Genomic DNA, 27040 nt, shown 5'->3' with positions numbered 1-27040 from the left:
CATTTCACATCTTTTTCAGTGATGAATACATAACTTTTAATTTACTTTTTGGAAAGTTAATGAGCATTGCCCACCCCTTAATAGGTTGTCTGTTGAATTCATGATTTATATGATTTTTGTGAAAGTTCAGCTCATGTGTATTCTCAAAGAAAAATGTTGTTTTATTAAGGCAACTGTATGCATCTGCCTTACGTACTGTCACAACAGCATCTGCCGCGGCAGCAAAATGTCAGCTGATGGCATTGGGTACTGCTGAACATTCTCACCTGTGGGTATCATCATTGGCGAATGTTGAAGAACCAACAGAAGAGGCTTTGGAATTCTGCTCTGTGAGTATTGCGTTGACTTTTGTTTCGCATGTTTTGGAGGGGACATGATTAAATGTAAGTGTCTTATAGAAAGCTTCTGGTTACAGTTTTGTTTTGGGCATGAAACTATTACTTCGCTTTACGCATTTATTTCTTGTTTACTTCTTTAACTAAAGCTATTTTGGATCAGGTACTGTGAAAGGTTTTGGATCAGGTACTGTGAAAGGTTTATATTAAGCTATTTTTGAGGTGTTAATTGAAGAAGCTTGAAGCAACTTTGTTTACATGGAAATGAATAATGAATTTTCAAACTGCCAGTGAAGTTGAATTTTAATTTTTGGATTGAAATTGTTATTTAAGGGTCATTAGGAAAATGGATTTTGGCGTGTGATGTAACTTACCGAATCTGTTCTTGAATTTTACATGTCCACAATAAACTTGAGTGATGATTAGATTATCAAATAAATAAGGTGCACAATACTTTGATGTACATTTAGACAGTTACAGAGAATCTGAGTTGACTTTAAAATGAGACACGTTAATTCATTACATGTAACGGTAATTGGGCAATTGAAATGGATTTAGATTACTGTGAGAAAACCATTCAATAATGTACTTTGTCATCACTGAATATCATATTTTGAGAGCTCCTTCATTTGATTTTTCACATACACACGTACATCAATATTCTCCTTATCACTCCTCCAACACGGTGGAATGCAAAAGGCCTCTGCAAAATTCTGCCACTCATGTCTATCCTAAACTTTCACTCCCGCAAATCTCCACTCATCTCGAGCCTCCTGTCTCACATTTCATCCCTGAAGGACTTGGTCTTCAAGTCTTCTGGTATCAGAGTTGCCCATCTGACTCTGTCATGAACTGAGAACCCCTGGATGGTGCAAAGGATATGTCCAAACTACTCAGCAACATTTCATTATAATAATAATACTGCATTCACTTTCTTATGTTTGCATTGTTCTGCTTGCAGCAACTACTTGAAGGTTCTCATTGGAGAGATGCTGTGTTAGGGGTAGCAGCCATGGCTGGCAGGGCTGTAAGAAATTCTTGCTGGGGTGAAAGATCACACCAGTGTAATTTTGACAGTCCTGGTTGTCCCCAAGGTACGCTAATATGGTTCATATTATTTTGGAAATAAGGGTGTTTGTAAATTTTGATTTTACAATCATTATTCTACAGTGTGAAATAGAGCACATTTTTATATTAAGCATGGATTATTTCTAGACAGGACAGTTTATACAATAACAAATAAAATTTATACAGTACTGGTTTCTTAGTTTTAGGAGGAAATTTTGATATTGCTGAGGCTTAGAAGATGCAAAGATGAGTAATTGTTTTGATTTTGTTTCTTAGGAAATACCAGAATCTGTAGTTTGGGACAGAAATTGCAAGTTATCATACAGAACCTGGCGAGCCATTTGTCCGGATGTCTAGACCGACGCTCGGAACATAGGAATCAGGTAAGCTAACTTAGCGAACTTTTGTACTTATGAGCTACCATATTATAATGATTTTCTGTTAGCTACCATTTTAGGTCTATGCTGAACTTGTAAAGATTTATACTGCTTGTATGCAAAGTTCCTATTCATTCTATGGTCCTCATGTTGGTTTAATGTAAAGTAGAATATTGTATGTTATTGTGTCTGTTTAAAAAAATCAGTACAGCAGATGCTATGCCTGTTCATTCAGGTGGATAGGTAAATTGTTAAAACTTTGCTAGAAGTTGAAATTGGTGTGGTATTGCTATTATTGCGAATATTTCATACATACTTACAGTGTGTACAGTATACCTTAGTTCTGTATCTGATGGGAAGAAAGCATTGTGCTGTCAACATTGTAAATTAGTTTCATTTTAATTTGACAGCTTCTTCTAGCTATTCGTGGGTTAGGAAACATCGGCATTTACGGAACCGACGTGGAAAGGTCGCTCATGACGTGTGGTGGACTTGAAGCAGATTATTCTGTTCGTCTAGCTTCTGTGGCAGCAATAAAACATGGCTCCTGTAGTTTGCATGTAAGTTTTCTTCTGCTAAATACACATTTTCTTTTGTCACGATGACTTCTCTTTTGTAAGATGTTTGTTATCATATATGGTTATTTTTTTCTTAGCTGCATTGTTAAAGATTGTTTTATTTTTGTCTTAGTTTCTAAAATTAAATGATGATGAATGTGTGTGTGCATGTACATTTCTGTTAAATGACACAAAAATTTAGAATTTTAAGTTTTTTATGAATTGTTAATGCATGCATTCCATAACAGAATATATTTTATGAGAAGTAAAGATATTGTATGAGAAAATTTAGGGTCTTGCAGAACCCATGTAGCTAGAAAAACAGTCACTGAAATCCATTGCATAAATAATTTGATGACACATTTTTGGTGAGACTTGAAGATTGATTTGGTATGCAAATGTGATGGGGATGGATGAAGAACATTTAGGCGGGGAAGCAGTTGATTTGGGAATAGCAGGACGAAGACAGAAATAAAGTTCAATAAATCATGGAAATGGGAAAGAGATGAAGACCTAGACCAGGTGGTAATTCAGGCAGAATGGTTAAGGATAGAAGAAAGTAGAGAGAATATATTTTGTGTTTAACTGTATGAAGGGAAAATCTAAGTTAAAAACGTTAAAACATTAATGATGATAATGACGCATTGTTTCACCAAAACATATTTTAGTGATTAATCATGTAATGTATATTTAACTGAATTTCTTCACACAGGTTACCAACTGGTTAAAATGGCAAGCTCTGAACGAAACGGTGGAGGCCGAGCTTCGGATCACAGCGTTCCAGTCCTTGTATGCCTGCTCTCCCGTAGAGGCAGAGGCTGTTGCTTTACTGATAACTGAGAAGGAGTCGGACACTCAAGGTACGTGTGGGTCAAAGTTTTACCGTTTTTCATGAGAAGATATCCCAGCCATATTTCCTTAATATAATTTCATTCTTGTGCATTATAGACATTGACTTGATTTTATAAGATTTTATAAGGAAGATTGCTTTATAATTTTCATACAGATACAGTAAATGTATATGAAACTTCAGATGTAAAAAGTAAGCGTCTGTTCTGTTGCCATTTTTGAATTTGTGTAAATTATAAAAGTAAAATTGTAGGTCATGTTTAGGATATGTATATGTTTCATTCAAAAGCTTGATAAGAAGTTGATTCTCATTACCCACAGGTGTACAGTATGTTATTCTCTATTATGTTTTTAAGAAAAAATAATAAAATATTATCATTTTGAATAAATAAATTCATAGATTAAAATGGACTTTTCATTCATGATCTGTTAATCCAGAAAAGCATCTTTGAATCAGTTTTGAGTTCGCTTACTATATGAGACTGTTTTGCCATTTAGTCAGGTCGTACGTCAGTGCCTACGTTAGCAACGGAAAGAAACAAGGGGACATCCGTCAGTTTTCTCGCCACATGATCTTAAATTTTACGTCTGTGTTTGGGCTCCCAGAAACGCACTTGGAAACTGACGTCATTTTCCAGAATTCGTTTTTACCGCAAAGCCTTACCTTCAACTTCTCTTCAGAGTTACTGAGACATCTTGGAGGAAGCATTCAGGTGAGATAGACAAAACCATCTACTTTTTATGCTCTGCATATTTTGTTTAATGGATATTTTGTTTGTTGTACAAATCTATCACTTGCATTGTTGCTTCATTTGTGGGTCTGCAAATCTTTGACACTGTTGTAGCCTAGGTTTATCTACAAGAAACAAGTTGGGTTGGGGAGTGGAATGTCACACATAAATGATTAGTTTGTAAACAAAATATATTTTTATTTTTTGAAAATTACATTTTAAATAGTATGGGTCTCTACTGGGATACTGCCTAAATTGTACCTTGGTTACGCAGTTACGCTCTGTTGGCAACGATTAAAGTCCTTTGTAGCTAGGCATTGTTATATTAAAATCCTGCCTTTTACTTTTCATCCATTCTTTTTCATCTCTCCCCACCTATCTTTCTGACGTATCTTACTTTGTTCTGCTCCATTTTCACAACTTGTTGAAAACTAAATTTTTGGCAGTGTGAAATTACTTTAGAACAGTAAAAGAATTATGGGCAGATCAGTTAGGTACCAAATAGTATTTAGCTTCAGTGTATTTCAAAGAAATTTTTAAAATACTCTAATTGAAGAATCCTCTTATTCTTGTAAAGCTATAGTACTTTTATTATTGAAATTGCTCATGTTTATGGGATATTTGTTCTTTGCAGTTTGGTGGAAGACTAGAAAACCTTGAAGAAGTCCTACAGTCTGTGTTTGGACATGATAATTCTGCAGGAAATAATTTTCTAGAATGGGTCGGCATCTTACTTCACAAGGCTCAGGAGATTTTCAAATCTGCTTCAGAAGGACTTTGTTAAGGAACACGAAAGGGATAAACGTAGCTTTGATGTATCTGATGTCAGGAATTTGTTGCGAAAGGTAAGGAAGAAAATATGATGTGGTTAAGGTGGTGTAGATGCAATCTTGGAATGCAAGATCAGGAAAGCTTTGAATACTTTTATTTAGATTCAATGTTCTTTCAGTGCCACTTGGATGATACTGATCTGTGATATTTTTGCTGCAGATGAAAGCATTTAAAGAAGACCATGTGCCTTTGTAAATAAGTGTAGGAGGGGTTCGCAACATAAAGTCACTTAAATTGAAGAAGATTTTTTGTTTGAATCATACCTGCACTGCTAAACCTCATAGCAAGTGCTATGATTAATTTAAAGAGATAACTCACAACAGCAGGTCCTCTACTTCAGGTCAAGAAGAAGGTGATCACTAGCTTTAAGGGCTGGATATTTGCTGGGGTTGGAGGTGCTGATCATTATTTCAACATGTTCAACTTTGACCCGTTTTCTGTTGAATGGGGAGAACTCCTTGATGACTGGATGGAACAGTTCCTTGAAGCATCATATTCGTTTCTCCTAAACTCAAACGTAGGCAGTTTGTGTTCGGTGTCAAGTTTTGTCTTTTATCATTTGTGGTTGTATTTTATGCATTGAATATTGTAACGTGATATGTGTATATTGAGTAAAAACTTTCCCAATTTATTGTACCTAGAAGTTATTTTTTAGAAGAAACCCTGTAAGCATGATGTACAGTATGCAATAATCAGAACTTATCATAAATTACTTAACATATTGAAACAATTAATGTTTAGGGTAGTCAAGATTTATAGTTTTTGTTACGCATGATATTGTATATCTAGTATAAAGAAAGTTATTTTTTTCATTTTTATGTAGATGATGGTAGCACATAAAATAGTAAACATGAGACATGCAAGAATCATACGCTGTATGCCTCTGAATAATGATTACGAACTCCTCAACAGGTTGAGACAACGAATGCGTGGGCAAGTCAAGACGAAACGCTCACTTGCTGGGGCATGATGGGGTTCCCAGTCACACTCCATAAGAAGGAAGGATTCATGTACACTGCAGCAGGAAGCTCTCGAGTGAATCTGCTCAGCTTGATAAGAAACCCAAGTTCATCTAGTTTAGATTTGGAGGTGGCAGCAAGGTACAGTAATTTGGCAACTGGTAATAGATGTAACAGGTTGGCATTCAAAAAATTTTTAAATAGAAAATAAAAATTATTTGGTTTTGGATTTCTTAGTGTATTCTGTGTTGTCAATATTCTTGTTTTGTTTTAGGTAGTAAAAACATTAAGGAACATATTCTGTACAAATGTCTTTAGAGGCAGTTATTTATTAATTTTTATATGCAGTGATTTTATAGTTACAACAAAAGTTCTTGATACGTACACATTTTCAGATCATCTAAACATTGGCGCAGTTCCTGGTATTACTTATCAGTTGAAATTTGTCATTGAATTGCATTTCAGTGTTGGTACTTACTCTTCTTCCTATTTGGAATTGACTTCTTTATCTGGAACTGTCCATGCGGAATATTCAAATACAAGAAGCACAGCCTTTGATGTGTCAGCAAACTTGAAAATTCAGGTAAGTTGGCATTGTTTAAGTTTTCTAACAATAATTTGCTAAAACTTTCATTAAGATCATCTCTTACTTCTGTGATCTGCAGTTTTAGTATGTTAAGATTGATGAAAATAAGTATCATGAATACTTTGAGTTATATTATTTTTGAGATTATTTTTAGTATAGGATACTAAAAGTCATTGACTATTTTAATTGTTCTTATCCATAAAAATATTTGAATTGAAAAGATTTTGGGAAATTAACATCATATGTTTGAGGGTTTCTCTCAGCCTTACTACAGTATATGGAAATAAGTAGCCTTATGGCTGTTTTTACTTTTGTTTGTTTGTTTGTGTATAATACTTAGAAGAGCCTTATGAATACCTTTAAATTTCTTAGTTAATTCATAATACTTACAATACGAGTATATTACTATATTATACAAAGTCACTAGAAAATCAGGAAACGTGCTGTGAAGTGCCTCAGTTGCAGATGATGCATGATGAGTTCTAGTGATTGTGAATGTTTTGCAAGTTAAATTTCCCAGTCTTGGTTAGTTAAGTTACTGTTTCTCAACGAAAACTGGGAGACTGACTTTTTCAACACCTGACAGCCTCTTGAATATTTAATAGTAAACATGGAATGAAAATAACAAAATAAGTTATTTATAGGGAACAGACAGTGCTGAGCTGAAGGTAGATATACCCCATGGCGTGTTTGAAGGCGACGCATCCAGTGTTGTCCGTCGTCTTAAATCACAGCCATTCGAATCGGACAAGGATTCTCTCGGTAAAATAACGAAGGAAGGTCTTGATGAACTTTTGAGTGACAGAATGAGGTGTTCCTCTCCAGGCACTGGGAGTGACTTCCAGGAAGATGATGACATTGAGAGATTTGGAAGCCCTGGAGGCTATAGGATTAAGAGCAGCTGCAAAAGGCACTTCCAACAAGTTGTTGGTCTAAATGCCTTCGAAGCATTGTTTATGACGCAAGGGCCTCATGAAGTGATGCTTGAAAGGAGAAGGTTTATAGAGAAGTCAGAGGAGAGCATCACTGGATATAGAATTGGGTTTTCTTCGAAGAATCCAGGTAGGAAGTCACTGTTTAGTGTTTTATCTCAAAAGCTTTAAATGACGTATGTAAATCACAGAATGTAACTTATTGTTCATTCAATTAATTCGTGTTATCTGTAAAGATGTTTTTTAAGGGAACTGGCTTGTGTGCTGGAAATTTTTAAAGATTGGTAGTACTGTGAATGTTTACTTTATACTGTAATTCTCAATGAAATTTCAGAAAGAAATCATATCTGCAATTTTTCATAACCTTAATAATGTTTTATTTTGTAAATTGTCATTACACCTTACCCTTACTTTTGCTGTGTCCATCATGTCAACATTGTTTGTTACTGTTGAGCCCTATTTAAATAGATATCACCAGCTATTGGTATTGAAGCGTTAGATATCTGATTTATTTCTGTCTATTCAAGGTACTGTAGTAACGTATGTTATAGGAATTTGACATTTTTAACAAAAAATGGAAATAAGAAAAGGAATTAAGCCATTAAAATCTGGGAGTAAGTGGTCAGACCTCAATCAGGATATTCAGTAAAAATTTTACACTTATGTGATTTTTGTTTCTAGTAACATTTCAGCATTAAATATTCCATTAGCAACTCATTACAGAAAATATTTACACCTGCTCATCAAAAGCATTTATTTAATAAAACGAATATTACCATAAGGTTTGTGTTATACTTTAAGGTGCATTAGTAATGCAGTCTTTGAACTTGTGTTAATGATATTTGCTCTTTCGTCATGAAAATTTTATTTTTGATGTTATAATATTGATCTTTCAGTAATGGAGAATGCAATGAGTATTTCGGTTTTTTTGTGCAATGTTACTGTGGTTGGTAAAGGTTTATGAATCATTCATAACACTAATGACGATAACTTCATCAGTCGTTTGGTTTTCAGGTGTCAATTCTGTATTCCTGGATATATATGTTGAAGCAGATGGAGCAAGTGTGGAACAGAAGATGGGAATAGTGTTTGGTCTGACATATAGCCCACACTTCACAATCAAAGTACTTCTTCAAACTCAGCAGCTTATTGCATCTGGAGAAGGTATAAGTTTTGAATTTCTTTCTTAAGGCAGTCTGGTACCAGCATAAGTCAAAATTTCTTGAAACAGTCTTTGTATTTGTATCTGAGGATGTAATTGCTTTCAAGAATTTTTTTTTTACTATCCAGGCAGTGGAAAGCATTTCAAAAACACTTATCATCTCCACCTTTGTAAAATTCTTGGTCTTGCTGACTTATAATTGCTGTAAATCTTCACTCAGATGTGCAAACTTATGCTGATGACTCTGATGCATTCCACCTAAACGTTGATCTTTCACCGGATTCACAAGAATGATTGCTGTGATAATGAGTAAAAAGCAGATGTGCTGAATGTGACTGTACAGACTGCTCTATCACTGGTAGTCAGTAAAAAGTTAGCATGCATCTGGCTTATATCTGAAAAAGAATGTACATTAATTCAAACCTTGACCACTTTTAGAAATTATGTCACAATATATTCACACTAGTCCTGGTAGTATCATTGGTTGCTTGTAACATATCTGGCATCAGAAACTTAGCTTAGTGTAGAATGAGTGAAGAAGGGACATCATTCAAATTAAGTTCCATTAATGCTGAATATGCAAGGGATCTAATTACTCATATAAGGATCCAGAATGTTACTCTGCCTGATATTTTGTCAGCAAGATAATTTGGCATTTTTTTTCAGTTTCCATTGTAAATGATCCAAATCTGAAACGCTTCGAAGGCCACTTGAATATTGGAAGATCAGAATATGGAATTAAAGCTGAGCTACTGTTGGTTAAAGATGGGGGTCAGGTAAGGGTGAATTACTTTTACATAACTTTTTGTGCTTCTGCATAATTTTCCAGACACTCAAAACTTTATACAAGAAGGCTGCTACGTGGCCTGGTCTAGGATAAGTCTCCTTCAGGTATGAGGTAGCACCTAGGATCACTTGTTGTGTGTCTGCTGACTCGTTAGTAGCTCGTGATGTTTCCCAAATTGTTGGATTGTGTGTGATAACTTTTCAATCATTTTTAATTTCAAATAATTCATTTAAGAAATTTGACAATTTTTAAGAAATGCTGCAAATTTGTGTTCGAACAGTGGAGGTTTATATCACTGGTTCAGATTTTTCAAGTAGTGTCCTTTGCATTTCTAAGTCTTGGTCAAGAATTTTAGGAAGGCATTTACTGTATATTCATGTAATTGTCTTTGCTCTTATAAATTTTTCAGTTTTACAATTGAAATCAGTTAGAAATATTTCATAAGTGAAAACATTGTTGCAGTGCTGTAAAACTGAATAACTGTGGCATTTACAATTACATTTTTAATGCTATGTGATTTTGATGGAAGGGAGATTGATTGTTGAAGCAGAATAACTTACCAGTGAGTAAACTTTCTGAAATTTTTAAGAATTGTTTACTGGGTATTTTCATCTTTACCCATAACTTTTCATTTCAAATAGTTTTTAAGATAATTGAATGCATCGAAAAGCCTAATTGGAACTGCTAGTTTGTAAAGATTTGTCAAGTAATTAAAGAAGATTTTGGAATGCTGAAAGTTTATGAAACTATCATAAGTAACACAGGTTGACAATTGCTGTAGTATCTTACTAAGTTTTCATTTGTAGCTAGTTTTTTTTGTAAAAGAACAAATATGTTTCAAATTTCCAGGTTAGTGTCAAACCACGACTTGTCATCAGCTACCCAGCAAACCAAGAAGACGCCCTACTCGAGGGGTATGTGGCACGTTATTCATCTGATAAAGTGAGCAGTTTATCCCTTGATCTCTATACAGAGGGGACTCTCAGAAACCTCTTGGATGTTGCTATAAAAGGTTGGTTTATAGACACACGTTATGAAAGTTGATACACACGCTATTGCTTACGTGTGGAAACCTTTCTGGGTTTTCATATTGTCCATGTTGTAAGGTGTGGTGTCTCAAGGTCTTTTATAATTGTTTAGTTTTTCAACCAAGCAAGAAATCATATGTGTTGTCTCTCACGAAAATGAAATACTTATGAATAAATAAATTTTGTAGGCACAGCAGAGTACAGAGCACCAAAAGGAAGAGGAAAAGTGATAACACTCAAGAATGTTCACCTTTCAACACCTCATTTTTCACTGGGCCTAGAATCCACATTTTCTTTAAAGGAAACCATCATCGAATCTAAAGTACAGGTATCTTGTTAGTGTCACGTAGTAAGTCAATATACAAAATTTATCAGTAATGAAATCAGGTAGTCATGAAATTTAGAGATCTCATTTCCATGCACTGTACAGTACAGTACTGTATTGATTTCATATACTGTACTCTGTTTTGCAAACTGAAACTTTGTTAAAAACTCTGAAGTGTTTTACAGGCAACCTGGAATGGGCACTTAGTGGTCCTGGAAGGCAGCTTCAGCGATCTTGGTTCGGGACAGGACGACCAACACTACATGGTGAACCTTCAGCTGCTTCTTCCCGAGAAGCCAAACTTCGATACTAAAATATCTTGTGTTACCCGGGTTTATGCCTCAGAGGTGTGTTAAGGCAGTGTTCTTAATTTATCTTAATGTCTGGTTTGAATACCTTTATGTCTGTGCCAGAACTCACATTCTTCTCTCACTCTGTAAGTTTTAGGAGACCCTCCACCCCAAAAATCAGAAATTGTTAATTTGTAGCTTAGATTACTGAAGCAACAGTCTTGAAATTTTTTAAGCTTTTTAATTTCCATAAATTATTTTTTTTCCATTGAAGGGTATGAGGAAATAAAGCTCACACAGTATACGCAATGAGAAAAAATCATATAATTTGCTGATTTCCTTGACATTAGTCAAGAGACTGGGTCAGACTTTATGTAGAAACTCTGCAAAGATTGTCTCCAGTTTTTGGAGACTTATTTTGTGGCGTTGACATTTTGATACTTCTGGCACGTTAACTGCATGTTAAACTTTACGAGAAGCCTCTGTAATATGCATAATGAACCATTTCTTTCAAGGTGACTAACAATGTTACCCTTATCGTTGGAGGAGGAGACACACAACGAGAATTTAAAGCCTTTCACTCTACTTTCTGGAGAGTTACAAACCCAGTTTCACCTCCTCTCCTGAATCATGAAAACTCTACCATAGCAGAGGAAACTACTCTGCCTGGTCTTGCAGCAAGGATTGTTAATAAACTGCAGGGTATGTAGACTTGGGTAATTTTCAATGAGAACTCTGTGTGCTTCATTTTTTAGGGTACCAGATAACTTGAAATACAAAATTGTATATATATTGATCGTAATCTCATTCAGTCTAGGACACAGTATGCTGTTCAACTTATCCTAGAAAGCCTTGATCCTCAGCCCCTTGGAATAAATATATTTCCACATACTGCATATAAAAAAATCAAGAGCAGAATGATTCAGTTCATCCCCTTTGTTTGTACAGTATCCTTTTCTGCAAAACCCTACCATACATGGCAATATGTTTATAGTATTAATCGCATGTTATTTATTTTGAATTGATATTGTTCTGATGCCCGGCTGTTCATAGAGATAAAATAGCTTTGGATATACGTATACCTCTCCCATCTCCTGTTTTAGCCTTGATTGTATTTTATCATTTCTTTGCTGAAAACAAGACTTTGACCAGAGAGTATGAATTTGAAATGTAGTGTGTTTGTGAAATAAGGCTTTCTTTGCTAATTCAATATCCAATGTCTTTTGTTGCCTTGAAGGGTAAATCTTTGTTAAATTTGACACCAATTTCAGTGACAAGCCTGGCAGCTGATGTGAACTGGGACATCGAGCATGTGCTACAACTGACCAATAAATCTGTTGAGAACCTAGTTGTTGCCCAGTTTGGTGATGAAAATCATAAGATCATGAGTAATTTCTATGACCAGAGCGAAGAATTCTTCAAGTACCACATGGAACTAGAGGTAACATTTTTCCCACTTAGCTGTACAGGCAGTCCCCGGGTTACAGTTGCCTCGGCCTATGGTGAATCTGTACAGTACAGTACTTACAGTGCTTTTTCAAATGTATTCATAAAAAAAATTGGGCACTGTACTCAGATTATGGCGCTGAAACTAGGATTATAGTGCCAAAATCCAGTTTACCGGCGCTATAAATTTTTCTTAAGATTTTCTGGTTACGCCGATTTCCGACTTAAAGCAGGCTGCTGGAACAGAACCTCCGCCGTAACCGGGGACTGCCTACAACTTAAATTGCACAAAAGGTTAATAAAGAGAAATAGATTTTGAGATTGAGGGCTACCTGTTTTTTGAAATATATTTGCAAAAGAAGTTGTAGATGCTAAATAGCAGAGGTCTTTAAATGTACTCCTACTTTTGTTTCATTAGATTGTTTGGTTTTTAGTATGGATAGTCTTCCACATACAAGTAAGTTCCATTCCATGAGCTTCTTTGTAAGTTGAATTGGTTTCTAATAGCAACAATTTATCCTAGGCATCCAGCATTGTATTTAGCTTACTGCATATAGCACTGTGCAGCAATGAAGATTTCTATGAAAGAATTTGGTGTTTGTACATAAAATGAAGTTTATAATAAATACACTAAAGATATGTAATCTTTCCTTGAAAAAATGGCAGTAAAATACATGAAATAAAGTTTATACATTCCACATATCATGCATGTAATCTTTCCTTGAAAAAATGGCAGTAAAATACATGAAATAAAGTTTATACATTCCACATATCATCCAGACATGGCAGTTTGTATCTTTGAAAGTTTGTTAGCTGAAAGCTTGTATTTAGAGGGCTACCTGTAATTCATTTGTGTATTAGTAATTTTCATTGGCTGGATGAAAATGCAGAAGTGGGAGAATACAATAATTGTTCAATGTTATGATTTCTTTTGTAGATCAGGCTACCTGCATGGCATTTTAGTTACGTAGACACTCTTCAGCAACGGCCAAATGGAGATATGGTGGGGCACAGTACTACTGTAATGCCTTCCGGAAGAATTTACAGCTCCTCTTCGAGAATTTACAAAAACACAACGCAGAAGAGAGCCATCTTTGAGATGTCCTATGATGTACTGATCCAAGATGGAATGAATGTTTGGAAGATTGTGTAAGTAGGCCTTGTTTGCCTTACTGTACTTGATTTAGACTTATGTATTAGGTTATGTTTTATGGTAATGATGGTATTTCTTTTCTTATGTAGAATTTAAACAAAGTTTTTTACCTGAAGTACAAGTGCTTTGGCTTGAAATATCCTTTTGAGATAATGGTCATCTAGTTTTTGTGTGAATTGCAGTTCGACACACAGAAGGATTTTCCAGTGTGACATGATTTATTGTTCTGTGTCTGTAGTGTATGTATATGTAGTGTATAATGGTTTTCATGTCTTTATTATATTATACATACATATGCATAAGAAAAGGTCTGTTCCCTTTAAAAATAAGGATTTACATAGTTTTTGTAACTTATCATTTTCAAATTATAGATACTGTAATCATTTTCAAACTTTAGATAAGTGCTGGTCACTTTTGTATATACTTTAGTATATACTTCAGTATTATAATATTAACACAGTGGTTAGTTGAAGAATGCATAAAGCTTAAACTTAAACCAAGACATGAAAATCATTTAATCAAGCTTATTCCTCAAGTTTCATATAAATATTTCAGATTCCTAGATTAGTCAGCCTGAGAATTTCACATCAGTAAATAACTTTACGATCTGTGCAATGTTTTAAAACTTCTTTTTGGAGAGCTAATGGTTGTCCAGTCATTTGTATGGCTAATCTGCTCAATGAGAAAGTTACTCTTTCGTATTTTGTTTATTTGTAAACAAATAATTTTTCACCAACAGCTGTGTACAGGCTGTCCCCAGTTAACAGTGGGCTCAGTTAACAGCGATCCGGTTTTATGGCGCCTGCCTAGTGACAAAAATTGGCAATTTTTGGCACCGAAAATCACCGATTTCTGCTTATCGGCACCAATACATACCTAACAGAGGCGTCGGTAACGAAAATCAGCGCTTTTTGGTGCCGATAAGCCCTGAAATTTGCTGAAAAAGCGCGCAAATTGCCAATTTTCAGTTAGCTGTGATTTTTGGTTATCATCACACCCTTAGAACGGAACCCCACCGATAACTGAGGACTGCCTGTATGTAATTGTCATTTGTAAAACTTCCATCTCTTTTTTCCCCTCCAGCTTGCAAGAATCATTTGACTGGTCTTCGGAACATCTGCGCCTCCAGTCCTCTGCAGAAGTTGGGAATATCACTGTGTTTGGACTGGAACTTGCTATGGACGGCATGATATCCGGTGATATTGTATTCCACCTCAAAAACTGGGTTAAGGATCTCTATGAAGGAGAAATAACACTCAATAATGAGGGAAGGAGTACAGATTTCAATTTAAATGCTGTGATTGTTCCTTTCAACAGAGAAATTAAAAGTTAGTATACAAAGTAAAGTGTGTGTGTGTGTGTGTGTGTATAGTGGAATATTATATAGTGGAACCACAAGCTTAGGGTTCTGAGTTAATATTTATCAATAGTTTTAATTATTATTATGATAAGTTAGTTTAATAGTACCAGTGAATCACATTTGTGGGCTCACAGAGTTTGTTCAGAGGTTTTGTTCTTAGGTGAGGTGAAAATTGGAGGAAGGTATTGTGCAAGAAGTTGGACAGCTAGGTGAGAATAGAATGGTGAAACCAGATGACAAGTAAGAGGAAGAAAGCAGTGCACCTTGGGGAAATACCTGTACCTGTTTTATCTCAACTGCATTTCATCTGTTTTTATATTATGAATAAAATTACTAAAGAAAGAAACAAGAAGTACAAAAGATTAAATCTATTAAAGAACATGTAATCAATGAAGTACTGTACATCATACAGAAGAATTATTAAACAGCAGAGTAAATTATGAATACATGTAGACTTGGACTTAGGACCAGGCAGGTGGTTAGAATTTAAAGTTTAACAAATCTTCAACCTTCCTCACATGTGTTCACCACAACCTGTAAGATTTTAGCACCATACTAAACTAGGTGTTCCATCTATAGAAGAAAGCTGTATGGCGACTTGTAAATTAATTATTTTATATTTTAATGTCTATTAGTCATTTACGTCATTCTTTTTTTGCCAGGTAAGGTTGCGCTTGGTCATGATGGCTGTTCTGTTGGCCTCCTGGATGGAGAGTTCTCTTGGGATGTGAGGAGAGATGCGTCCAGGACAGTAATGTTGTCGTCTGTGGTCCAGCTGCCCAAGGATGGCAAACCTCTGGAACTAAAGTAAGTCATGGGAAAGTGTTCTTGATCTTGGTAGCCTGAGATTAAACTTGACTCTCATTAACAAAGAATGTAAAGTTATCCAGTGGCAGTAAAGAAATTCATTTCATGATATAGTTTCATTATTGCTGTCATGGAGATTGTATCACCAGGTACTGTACAATACCTTCAATGAATTTAGTTAAAGGTCTTTTCTTCAGCTTACTTCAAACACCTAATAAAATAGTGAATTTACCAAAATTAGATATGAAGTTTTAACCCTTTGGACTGATTTGTCTCACTGAGAAGTCATCCAAAATCCAACACCAGAGTTTGATGCATCCTTCTTGGCAGTGCTGCCTGTCATTTCAACCTTTTGTTGAGTTTTTTCCCTTTTTTTTAAACGTTCTTCTGTAAAGTGCAAGTATTCTGGTGTACAACAATACCAGACTAAGTGAAATTACATGAATAGTAAATTCACAGACAGCAAACAAAATAAAATGTTACTTACATTTCTAAAAATGGTGCAGACAGGACTCACAAAGGCACAGTCACCAAAAGGATTATTAATCACTGCTGAAAATAACATTCTTTATATATTTCATGTCCTTTCAGAGGTTCCATGTCAGTTTTGTCATGGACCTGGCAGACAGAACTTACTGTTGTACTTGGCGATGAAGTGGGCGACAGTCATCACCTTACTTATACTCTGATTCTCCCAGATGAATCCAAGTAAGTGTCCTGGGGAAAATTTTGGGGAGTAACTTTGTTAGACCTTGGTTGTCAAAGGTGTTTGAGTCCTGATTTGCTTGACAACAAACCCTTGTCTTCTGTTATCCCAGATTACCCAATTCATTTACCATGAAGTGTTTATGGACCCATTGTTCTTAGTCCTGTGCCTTTGTGCATAATCCTACTCTCAATATTCCCTCTGTAGGAGCTGTGGGTGTCTAACAGTGGTTCTGGTTGCTGTATACTGAAGTATATCTTCAGACTACCAAAGCTATGGGGCTCCAGTCACTATATTTCATTGTTATCAAGGTATCCAAATGGAATATCCGTCTGTGCTAGAGAGAATTGAGAGAAAATCATTACAATCAAATCACTACTTGTGTCTGGAAAAAAAAAAAGCAGGAAAACAATGAAAAAAAATAAAAAGAAAGGAATTCATTAGCAAAACAAGTGATAAATGTCTTGGGGAAACAAGTGTGATAGCAAGTTGTCCTGGTGTTGAGACAGAAAAACTGAGCCTGCTACCCTCTGGAGACTGGGATCTGTTCATGTGAAATGCTATCAGATCCCTGCTGCTTTGTTTTTATGAAGGACTGAAGTGCCTTGGACAATTTTGTGATCACTGAGTTTGCTAAATTGTAGATCATTGGTTTGTTGTGAAGCAAATATAAATTAGAGAATTGTGATTCCTGATTGAAGGGTACCTTGTTATCCATTTGCCAAGTTTGTGCTTACAACATGTTGTACATTGTTTTTTATGCAACATAGCTTCAAGGAAATGCAGGTTAATTTGAATTTTCAAAACATTTTTTAATTTTATTTGTTACAAGTTATGTTAAGGAACATGGCCTATTTTGTCTGATGCTGCAGTATTTGACATGAGTGTTTTACAATGTAGTTTTATTAGATAATACAGTATCAGAGGAACAGTTTGTATGATTCATTTGTGGGTTTTACATATGTGTCAAGCAAAATAAATTATTTATCTTTTACTACACTAATATGGTTCAATCTGTAGTAGAAAATTGACTTTCCACAATCAAGACAATGCAGTATAGTATTATTTTCTAATATTACTTCTTTTTTTCTTTTGATGTTGTTTTACAGCAGTCGTTTGCAGTAATGTGACTGAAAGACAGTAGAATATATGTCAGTCTTGCAAGCAGTTTACAATGCACTGAATTCTTCATGTTCCATAACATTTATGTCAAGTGTTGCTTTGCACATACTGTGTCCAGGTATTTCAGTACATATTAGTATATTATGCATTCACCGTACCTTTTATTTTGATATGCAGATTCCAACTTGGATCGGAACTTGTTTTCTCAGTAGGAGACAGGGATCTGGAACTGTCGACAACGTTTGAAGTTCAGATGCCAAACAAAAATGTTCATAATGTGAGTTTAGTATGTACTGTATTTAAGTGTCATGTAACCAGCATGAATGTTGATGAAATAAAGGATGTTGAATTTTAAAAACTGGTTGGTGAGGAGAATTATTATTGTTATAATTATTCAGAAGGTGAACCCTGTTCATATGGAACAAGCCCACAGGGGCCATTGACTCGGAATTAAAGTTTCACAAATAAAAGGACAAAAGAACCTCAAAGGAACGAAATTTCAACTTGATGCTTTATATTTATGCTTTGCAGATGTCCTTGGTCGTTCAAGGTATGGTGATGAACAATTATGAAAGTCGTGGAGTCGTCACGTTTAATGTGCAGTCTCCTATTACAGAGGAGGCAAATTTCCATATACACGTGAAGATGTCTAAGAATGCTAAATTCAGGAAGATGGATGTGGTGGTAAGGTTTTAAGCTTTTCACTCATTGCATTTTTGCTGTAATAACAATGTACTTGGTTCATTTAGCTCCCGGTGGTGGATTTAAATGTTAATTAAGATTTTGCCGCAGATGGGTTTTGTGGTCATTCCTCAATCTAAGTGAGGGTGTTTTTCTTTGCATTTATTATTTGTTTCTTAGAAACTGAATATAAAATTATTGTAGAAATGCAGGATATTTAGAGATGAGTAAATTCCATTGAACTTGGTAAAGTATGGTTGTGTTCCAAGCCCTTAGAAAGGGGAATCTAGTAAGTGAAAAGAATTAATTTCCGTGGGCTTTTGGATATTTAATTTTGGGTTACTGATGGAAATTTAGATAATTTTGGAGAGACTTCAGGAATTGCCAAAGGAATTTAGATATTTTCATGGTGAAAGAGAAAAAGGTTTTCAGAGAACTGCATGCTGTATTTATGTTTTGTCATCACTAAATTGCAAGAATTTCATAAAAGATGATAAGAGCAGTTACGTTCGTCCTTCAGGTAAACACCCGTTCAAAAGCTAATTATTGGGAGCTGTTGGAAATCAGCGCGAGTGGAGAATGGAATGGCACAACTGCTAACATGAAGGTGGACGGAAGCTGGGGCATCGAAATCGTCAACATCAACTCTGTGGGGTCATATTGGATTGTGGAGGATGAGCACCACATATCTGGGTCTGCAGAAGTTGAAATTCCTCTGGGAAAATCTTGGAAACAACTCAGGTCATCATTAAACGGATCATTCAGTGTGGGGCACAACCCTGGAAAGCTTAAAGTAAGTGCTCTGTGTTGTCATCTTCATGCAGTTGAACCAAATGAAAGTTTAAGTTTCATTTGTAGCAGCTTGGAGAATCTTCAGAATTACATGGAACAGACTTCAAGGGTAGAAATAAACTATGACAAAATGTAATGAATAGAAGAAAGTATTTGCTATGAATGCTTCAGCAGGACTTTTTTGTCAGAGCTTAGTCCTAAAACTGTATTGTGTTTTGTTGTTATTGACTCTGGCACACTGTAAGGGGAGCCATTAGTCTTACTATTATAAAGAAATCTAATAATTCTATTGTATAGAGATTTTCATTTCAAAATGTGCCCTGAAGTGAGGGTATTGCTTACCTTGTATGGCACACTGTAGACAGTTTTGAATGTCTTTACAGCGTAACCTTCTTAGGTCCCAGCTGCATTGATTTCTGCTTTTTTTTTTATTTTTCATCGATTCCCTTTGGTCTCTTCCTCCGTAGCTGTCCAGCTTCTCTGACTTTACATTGCTCCAATGTTCACTTATACAATGATAACAATTAAGTGGTGGATATACAAAATATGTTGTATATTTGTAGTTTGGAAAGGTATCAGGAAATATCCCTGCAGTTGCAGTAAGGCAATTTTTCATCAGTTCTCTTTGATCTCTTCCTTCTTAGCTGTCCAACTTCTTTAACTTTACATTGCTCCAATTTTCACCTTTTTTTTTTGCTACTGATAATGATAACAATTAAGTGGTGGAGACAGAAAATATGTTGTATATTAGTACAGTAGTTTGAAATATCTCTGTAATTGAAGTTAGGCAATTACGGTATTGGGATGTTTATTGTATTTAGTAGCAGTAAATGTGTGGTGTAAATAGGCAGTTAAAGTTTTGGGATGTTTATTGTATTTAGTAGCAGTAAATGTGCAGTGTATGTTTATTTGTTTTTCCATGAGTGTTACTTAGATTGAAATCTAGAGGTAGATATTTCTTTTGTACTTTAAGTTTTCACATACTATACAGCAATTACAATTGAGCTGAGAAGCACTGTATATTATTATAACCTCATACTTGTTCTGCATCTTTGTCTAATAAATGTTTTTATGTTCGAATTTGTTTAACGGAAGAAAAGGTAGGGTACATAATTTTGATTCTTATAATTTTATTGGCATTCTTTTCATTTGCAATTGTATTTCAGGTGACTCACTCAATAGATGTCGAGAAAGATCATGAAGAAATATTCAAGACTGCCGGAGAAGTTTTGGTTCACGTACCAAAAGTCAAGGGTCAGCTTGTTATATCCCACACAGGAGAGGTGGCCAGATATCACACATACAATTTAGAGGTGAGTTTTGTTAATAAATTAACGAAATTTACTTTCTGTACTGATGTATCACCAGAAGTTTAATACTGCCAGCTTTTTGAAATAGCAGTGTATCATGTAATGTATATATGCAGTATAATATTTAATGTAATTTTGTAGCTAATTACCAAACAGCCATTTTAGGAGTAGCCCATTTGCATACACTTACTGAAACACAGGAAGCCCTGTAGGGTGGTAATGCAGTACATCTAACACAGTGCAGCGTAGCCATTACTAAAGGTTGTTTGCAGTGTTCCTTCAACCCCAAGCTGCACCCACTTTTTTGACTTTTACTTTACCTCCGTTCCTGCTTCCTTTCTTCCGTCTTGTTGTCCAACCACTACAACTCTCTCTTTTCACTGTCCTAAGCACTGAATGGCTGCAATGCCCCTTCAGTGCTTGGCTTTATAACCAAATTTTCATAAATCAGTTAACTCAGCCATAATGTTGGAGAGAATGTGGTATTTAACAGTAAATGCTACCTACATTCAGTAGATTCTCCATGTTATATGCTGTAATTTTTATTATTGAAATTCATTGTTGGAGAATGTTAATTAACTTAAAAAATATAGCAATTTTCCCCCTCCATTTTAGGGTAGTTTTACAGGAAACGAACTGGAAATCGGCGTGGAGGGACTTGTCGACGAAGTGCCCTTAGAAATTTCCATCCATTACATTGACGGCCAGGAAGTCACCGTCAAGGCTTTTTATAGAGACGAGAGGTATTTCAGCACGACGGTGAAGACGGAACTGAAGGACGTGAGCATAGGAATCCGGAAGGTGAATAAATGTACCTGGAGATTCCGTTTACTTCTTGATTTATTGGTTTACAATTAACAACATTGCATTCATGAGACAGACTTTCGCTGTTGACGTTTTACGTGAAATAGAATTTCATATTTGCTTTTCCTGTATATTTTTAGAATCAGGAGGCTTTTTAATCATTCACAAACACTTATGTATGTTTTTCAAGGGAAAGGGCACTTCGTATACACTGACAACAAATGGTCTCTTGGTCTATAGAGGGCATCAGTCAAGGCTGCATCACGAGTTGTTTATCTCTCCCTCTCGCGGGTCGTCAGTTTTAAGCCTTTCACCAGTCCAGGGATATGAATTTAAGGTACTGTATGTAATATGCTTTTCATGCAATATGATAGTAAATTCGTTGTAATTCTAGAACCTTCCTACAGAAATGCAAGTGCTCATTTTACTAAACTGTAAAGTGTCGTTCTATGTAGATATGCCATTCTTCATGAAGAAATGGTTAATGAGGTGATCATGGATATGAGACCACCACAACTTAAGAGACTTCTGTACTTATCAGCTACATCATTATGATTTAGATGTGATAGATTTCTAGATAAATCTCTTAAATTGAATGTTTAGGTTAGGAGCTATGTTGACTTGCTGCTAGCTGTAATATACAGAAAATACACAGTTGTAGGCTGTAATATACAGGTATTTCCCCAGTTACGATATTTCATCTTAGAATAATTCGAATTTGTGATTGGGTTAACAGTTACGATGATTTCGAAGTTACAATGCGATACCGAAACGACAGTATTTTGAAAATATTTTTAAATGTTGCGTGCGGCAGGCGCAGGCAGCAGAGTATAGTCAGGCAGAGTATGGTGTATGATACGTTGGCCTGAGAGACTGGGATGTAGGTATCTCTTGCCCTGACTTGATCTCACTTGCTCTCTCTGTCTATGAAGTCAAGTTAGGACTATGTTTGTGTGCGATTTTTGTGCATTTGAATGTATGTAAACTGTTTAAAGCTCAAGTTTGTGTAATATCAGTATGTCTGCCAAACGCCCAAGTGAGTCTCCTGCTGTTAGTGCAAAGAAGAGGCACTCCATCGCTTTAGAACAGAAAATGTAAATTATCAACCAACATGCTGCGGGAAAGGCAGTAATGGTGATCGCTCATGACGAACATCTATCGCAGTCAGTGGTATCCATCATCATTAAGGACAAGAAATGGATAATGGATGCTATTAAAGGTATCTGCTTCAGTTCATTCCATGATTATAACAAAGAAGAGGACAGGGCCTTTGGAAGAAATGGAAGTGCTGACACTGAAGGAGCTGCTAAATTTAAGGATGCTTTGAATAAGATCATCGTTGATGAATGGTACTTCTTGAGAAAATCTTTAATGCCAATGAAACAGGACTCTATTGGAAGTGGATGCCTCAACAATCCTATATCCGGGTTTAAGGCCAAAGATCAACTGACTCTTCTGCTTGGGAGAAATGTGGCTGGGTATAAACTCAAGCCATTCATGATTTATTACTCTGCAAATCCGAGGGCATTAGCAAGAATCAGCGCACATATGCTTCCTGTGCATCACTGCCATAATAAGAAAGCACAGATGACTGCACTACTGTTTGAAGACTGGTTTGTGCGTTGCCTTATTCCAGAAGTGAAAGATTATTGTAGGGAAAGCAACATGCCCTTCAAAATTCTGCTGATTCTTGACAATGCTCCTGGCCACCCTCAGCACATCTGAGATATTAATGAGAATGTAAAAGTTGTGTATCTGTCACCAATCACAGCTTCTTTCATACAGCCCGTGGATCAGGTCACCGTGGCTACGTTCAAGGCCTGTTATCTTCGGAACACGTTTGCTCAGGCTGTTCAGGCTACAGATAATGAGGAGAAAGAGCTTAGAACATTCTGGAAGAAATTCAATGTTCTGAACGCCATTATGAACATCGGAAGGACGTGGAAGGAGGCAAAGAAAGTGTATGAATGGGATTTGGAAAAATCTGCTAAAGTATATGTGAACTTATTTAAAGGTTTCAATGAGGATGAAGAAGTTGGGGAAATTAATAAAAAGATCTTGACACTTGGGAGAAGTTTAGATTTAGAAATTGAAGAGGAAGATATCCAAGAACTCATAAATGTGCAAGATGTAGAGTTAACGGCAGAAGATTTAATTGCACTTGCAGAAGAGAGAAAATGAGCAGAAGAGGAAAATGAAATTGAAGAGGAGCCGGAGTAAAAGTTTATAACAAAAACAATGGCAGAGGCATTTGCCTCAATTGAACATGCAATAAAACTTTTCAGTCAAATGGACGTGAACATGGAAAACTTTGCTAAAGTTGAGCGAGCACTTCAGGACTCTATTACATGTTAACGAGTCATTTGTGAATACTGTAACAAAACAAATGCACTGTGTAAGCTACAGTGGATTGCTTCCTTAAGAAATCCATTGCTTCCTTAAGAAATGACTAGTGCCATCGCCTTCCACCATGCCTTCCCCCACATTTGAGCCTCAACCCTCTACATCTTGTGACAGCTCTTTTCTTGAAATCCTACCCCCTGTAACACCTGAACTAACAGCCGAGGAAATACTAGCTGAAGAGGAGCGAGTTGACGATCTTGCTTCTTTACCATCCTCCTCCCCTTCCAATTTTTAGTTATACGTAGCCATCAACAGCCTGACACCGTTCAAGTACTCCGACAATGAACCAAATCTTGGTGAGTACCTCTGTACAGTACGCGTCTGATTCTTGTTTGTGTTATTCAGTTTCTCTGTTTGTACTGAATTATCGTAAGTCAGTCTGCATTGAACCTCCAGAATTAGCTGATATTAATAATTATACTGTATATGTATAGAGTATACTGTATAGTGTAGGCTAGGCTACCATATATGTATAGATTGTACTGCATGCCATAGTGAAGGCTAAGCTAATTTCAAGTTACGTTTTTTTAAAAAAAGATGGGGTTTTTGTAACGTATCATTGTAACTGGGGAAATACTAGGGCCTTTCTTACTTATCGAAGAGTCAGATCCCCATAGTATCCCTCAAATTGAGGTGCTTGTATTTTGAATAGGGTTAAGCGAACATCCTGCGTGTATGAAAACCCTTGCTGTTCCTTCACTGTTACAGCTAAGACTTGACTTGTAACACAGCCTAACAAACAGTCATTCAAACATACCTTGTGTTCTAGATGTAGGAGGGAAGGCTTTAGTTTTTGTTGAAGTACCTCCAGTAGTTTTATACAACTGTAAGACCATTATTCTGCACTGAATGGTTATCTCTCGCCTTGTAATGTTGCTTTGAGGTGCTGAGATTGAGAGTTAACCTCATAACTGGTTTCATGACAGTTTAAGGTTTATGTTACATTGCAGTTTACCAGATGAATGGCAATTATCAAATTTGTGTTATTAATATTGTTTGTTATGCTACTGCAGAAGAGTGTTTTTGAAGAGCATAGAATATTTCCATTCAGTATGCGAAATTTAATCTAGTTTCCATTTGTTATATATTTTGTACTGGTCCTTGAAAGCTTTTGAATAGAATGTAATCATTTTTATTTGTCTCGTTAGGCACTGGTTATTTCTGAAATGATTAGAACTTGCTCTCTTTCACAGTTGACAACGAGTCGGACAAAGTATAACAATCACCACTGGGGAACTGTCATTAGCTTAGATTGGGGGGAGAAAACGTTTAGGTATCAAGATGATGTGTACTTCCCCAGCTTGTCAGAATGCATAATCAAGATAGAAGTTGATGCCCCGGACTTCAACATCACAAAGGTCACTGCAGAATTAGAAGCGGTTGCCGAATCGGATGGAGAACAAGCAGTCCAGTTTAAGTATCTCGTGCAGAATGACACTCTTCATAGCGCAAGGTATTTAAATCTTGCTAAGGCAACTGACTGTTGTTGAAGTGTGTGTGTGTGTGTTTAATCTCTCATTCAGAAGCTTACCTAATGAAGAATCAGTCTTGCTTGTACGTTACACAGCATGCATAGATTTTGTCCAGTTCAACCCATGATTGTCTTAGAGTTTCTGGGTGATCTTGAAAAGCTATGCATGTTCATTAAAGTTTTGATAATTACCAGGCCAGATTTAAGTGCAGTATTAACATGCAATGGTCAGGTGTTGGGATACCCAGCACCTTCATCATAATTTTCAATTCATGATGTATTACGTACTAGACCCTACTGGAGCTTGAAGGCTGCTTTTATCGCAATCATTACTTTTCGTGTAGCTTTTCAAATTCCTTACCAATAACTTAAGGTGATCTTAAGGGTTTGTACAGTGTTAATGTCAGAGAGAGTTTACGTGTATATGCAGAAATTTTAGTGTATAGCATTACTACCAGTAACTGAAACAACTGTCTATTTAGGTTGATGTATTACACTCATGGAACAGAAGAGGAGATGATTTGGCGAGCTGGAGCTCAAGATGTTGTGCTGAGTGCGAAGGAATACAGTGATCTCCTCATCTCTCACGCAATTACATTACCAGTTGGGGGAATGGAGGTATGTGTTATAATTATAAAACATTTTTCAAAGTGACAAGTTCTTTAATTATGTTATTGTGTAGAATTGCCATAGCGAGGAGAGTTTTGTAGTCTGAGGTCTCTGTTACAAAGTAAAATAATTTTCATCCTTTTAAATGTTGTACATATCATTTGCATTAATTTAATATCATCCTTTTGATTACATCTCATATGCTGTATCAGAAGTTAGGAGCATTATACATTGTTTTGTTTCCAACTTAAGTTAATTTCATTTTTTAATGAATTGTTTATTTGTAAGCAAGTGATTTTTGCTATGATAAATATATATCTGCAGTTTCTTTTAGCTGCATATCAGTATCTTGCAGTGTACGTTGAAATGTGCAACGAGATAAATTGTTCCCCTTAAATTCCCTGATAAAAAGTGACGTGACAGAATAGTACTGAACTTATTTTTCTTTAAATTTTCAGATCAAAAGTAACATGACAGTTGGGGTCATACCGATAATTGGGGTAGGAGTTACAGTCACAGCTCACACTAGAGCGCTCCTACTCTCTGTCTGCACAACGAGCGAAAAGTGTGTTCGTCTCCGAGCTCACGCACATGCTCAGAGCACCCCGTCGACCAGAACGTACTCGGTTTCTGCTCATGCCCTTAATTCACTGTTCTGGAAAGACGAAGAAGAATCCTTAGTCCAGAACTCCCTGACGTTCAGTGCCCAGGAAACTGTGAGTATTTTGGGCTTGTCTTGTTTGCTAATGCTCCAGGGAGATTGTTTTGATGTTTTTATTATGTAGAGTAGTTGGTCTTTTGGTTTTTTTATTTATTGGGAAGTTGTGCTGCTTCTGTAAGGGTTTCATTAGTTAGTTTTGTTTGGTTTAGTTTATATTTTGTGACTAAGAATTTTGAATCTGGATTTTCTTTCTACTGTGGCAAACTTTTAAGGGGAACCCCCAAGGAAAATTATTATACTACCGTTCTTTCCTGATCAATTGTGTGATTACACTGATGATTTTGATTGTCTGATTTTGATTGTTCAAAGATATTTCAGGATGCAAATGCTTCCCCTGTGAAACATGATTTATGCAGTTGGCCAAAAAAAATGTTTTGTGGACCGAGTTTCAACAATTTTATTAGAAAAATTGTATTAACTGTAGTCATTGAAACTGTTTAAATTGTACATGCTTTTATTTCTCTCCAGTCAGAAAAAGTTGTTGTCGCTGGAGGCATACGACAGATAGAATGTGGCCATGTCACTTGTGATGATTTTATCATTCGAGGAATTCTCCATGCCACTCTCCAAATCACAGATGACGATCTAGGCAAGTTTCTTCCAGTTTCTTTGTCAGTTTTAGTTACTGAATATTTTAGAATTCCTTGGTGCCAGTTTAGCAAATTTTTCAGTGCACCTTTTATTATTGTTTAGCCATCTGGGAATTCTTATGTCTGTTGCAACTTTGATTCTGTCAGATGCAAAGGCATATTATTGACAGTTGTTAATTTATTTTTGAAGGATTAAAAAACGATGAGTCCAATCATTAGTTGTAGTAAATATGCATTGACTTCATCAT

The 27040-nt window shown here is 35.9% G+C and overlaps 1 protein-coding gene across 1 annotated transcript in view; it reads left to right on the top strand.

The window, feature by feature from the left end:
* LOC136855877 (apolipophorins-like) overlaps positions 1 to 27040 on the top strand; it is a 62406-nt gene that overhangs the window by 18597 nt on the left and 16769 nt on the right. Inside the window, 33 exon segments of the mRNA XM_067133286.1 lie at positions 170 to 329; positions 1297 to 1429; positions 1680 to 1786; positions 2191 to 2340; positions 3050 to 3197; positions 3685 to 3899; positions 4552 to 4686; positions 4688 to 4762; positions 5089 to 5265; positions 5661 to 5848; positions 6173 to 6290; positions 6938 to 7355; positions 8240 to 8389; positions 9054 to 9163; positions 10024 to 10186; positions 10391 to 10530; positions 10713 to 10874; positions 11333 to 11519; positions 12089 to 12258; positions 13201 to 13412; positions 14500 to 14744; positions 15439 to 15583; positions 16175 to 16291; positions 17589 to 17688; positions 17943 to 18095; positions 18613 to 18885; positions 20051 to 20197; positions 20810 to 20995; positions 21189 to 21335; positions 24595 to 24854; positions 25355 to 25490; positions 25940 to 26197; positions 26671 to 26791. Of these exon segments, the coding sequence (XP_066989387.1) occupies positions 170 to 329; positions 1297 to 1429; positions 1680 to 1786; positions 2191 to 2340; positions 3050 to 3197; positions 3685 to 3899; positions 4552 to 4686; positions 4688 to 4762; positions 5089 to 5265; positions 5661 to 5848; positions 6173 to 6290; positions 6938 to 7355; positions 8240 to 8389; positions 9054 to 9163; positions 10024 to 10186; positions 10391 to 10530; positions 10713 to 10874; positions 11333 to 11519; positions 12089 to 12258; positions 13201 to 13412; positions 14500 to 14744; positions 15439 to 15583; positions 16175 to 16291; positions 17589 to 17688; positions 17943 to 18095; positions 18613 to 18885; positions 20051 to 20197; positions 20810 to 20995; positions 21189 to 21335; positions 24595 to 24854; positions 25355 to 25490; positions 25940 to 26197; positions 26671 to 26791 (5606 nt within the window).

The sequence above is a fragment of the Macrobrachium rosenbergii genome, chromosome 33 (assembly GCF_040412425.1).
Source record: "Macrobrachium rosenbergii isolate ZJJX-2024 chromosome 33, ASM4041242v1, whole genome shotgun sequence".
NCBI lineage: Eukaryota > Metazoa > Arthropoda > Malacostraca > Decapoda > Palaemonidae > Macrobrachium > Macrobrachium rosenbergii.
The sequence above is the reverse complement of the archived record's forward strand: the minus strand, read 5'-3'. Positions and strand labels throughout refer to the sequence as shown.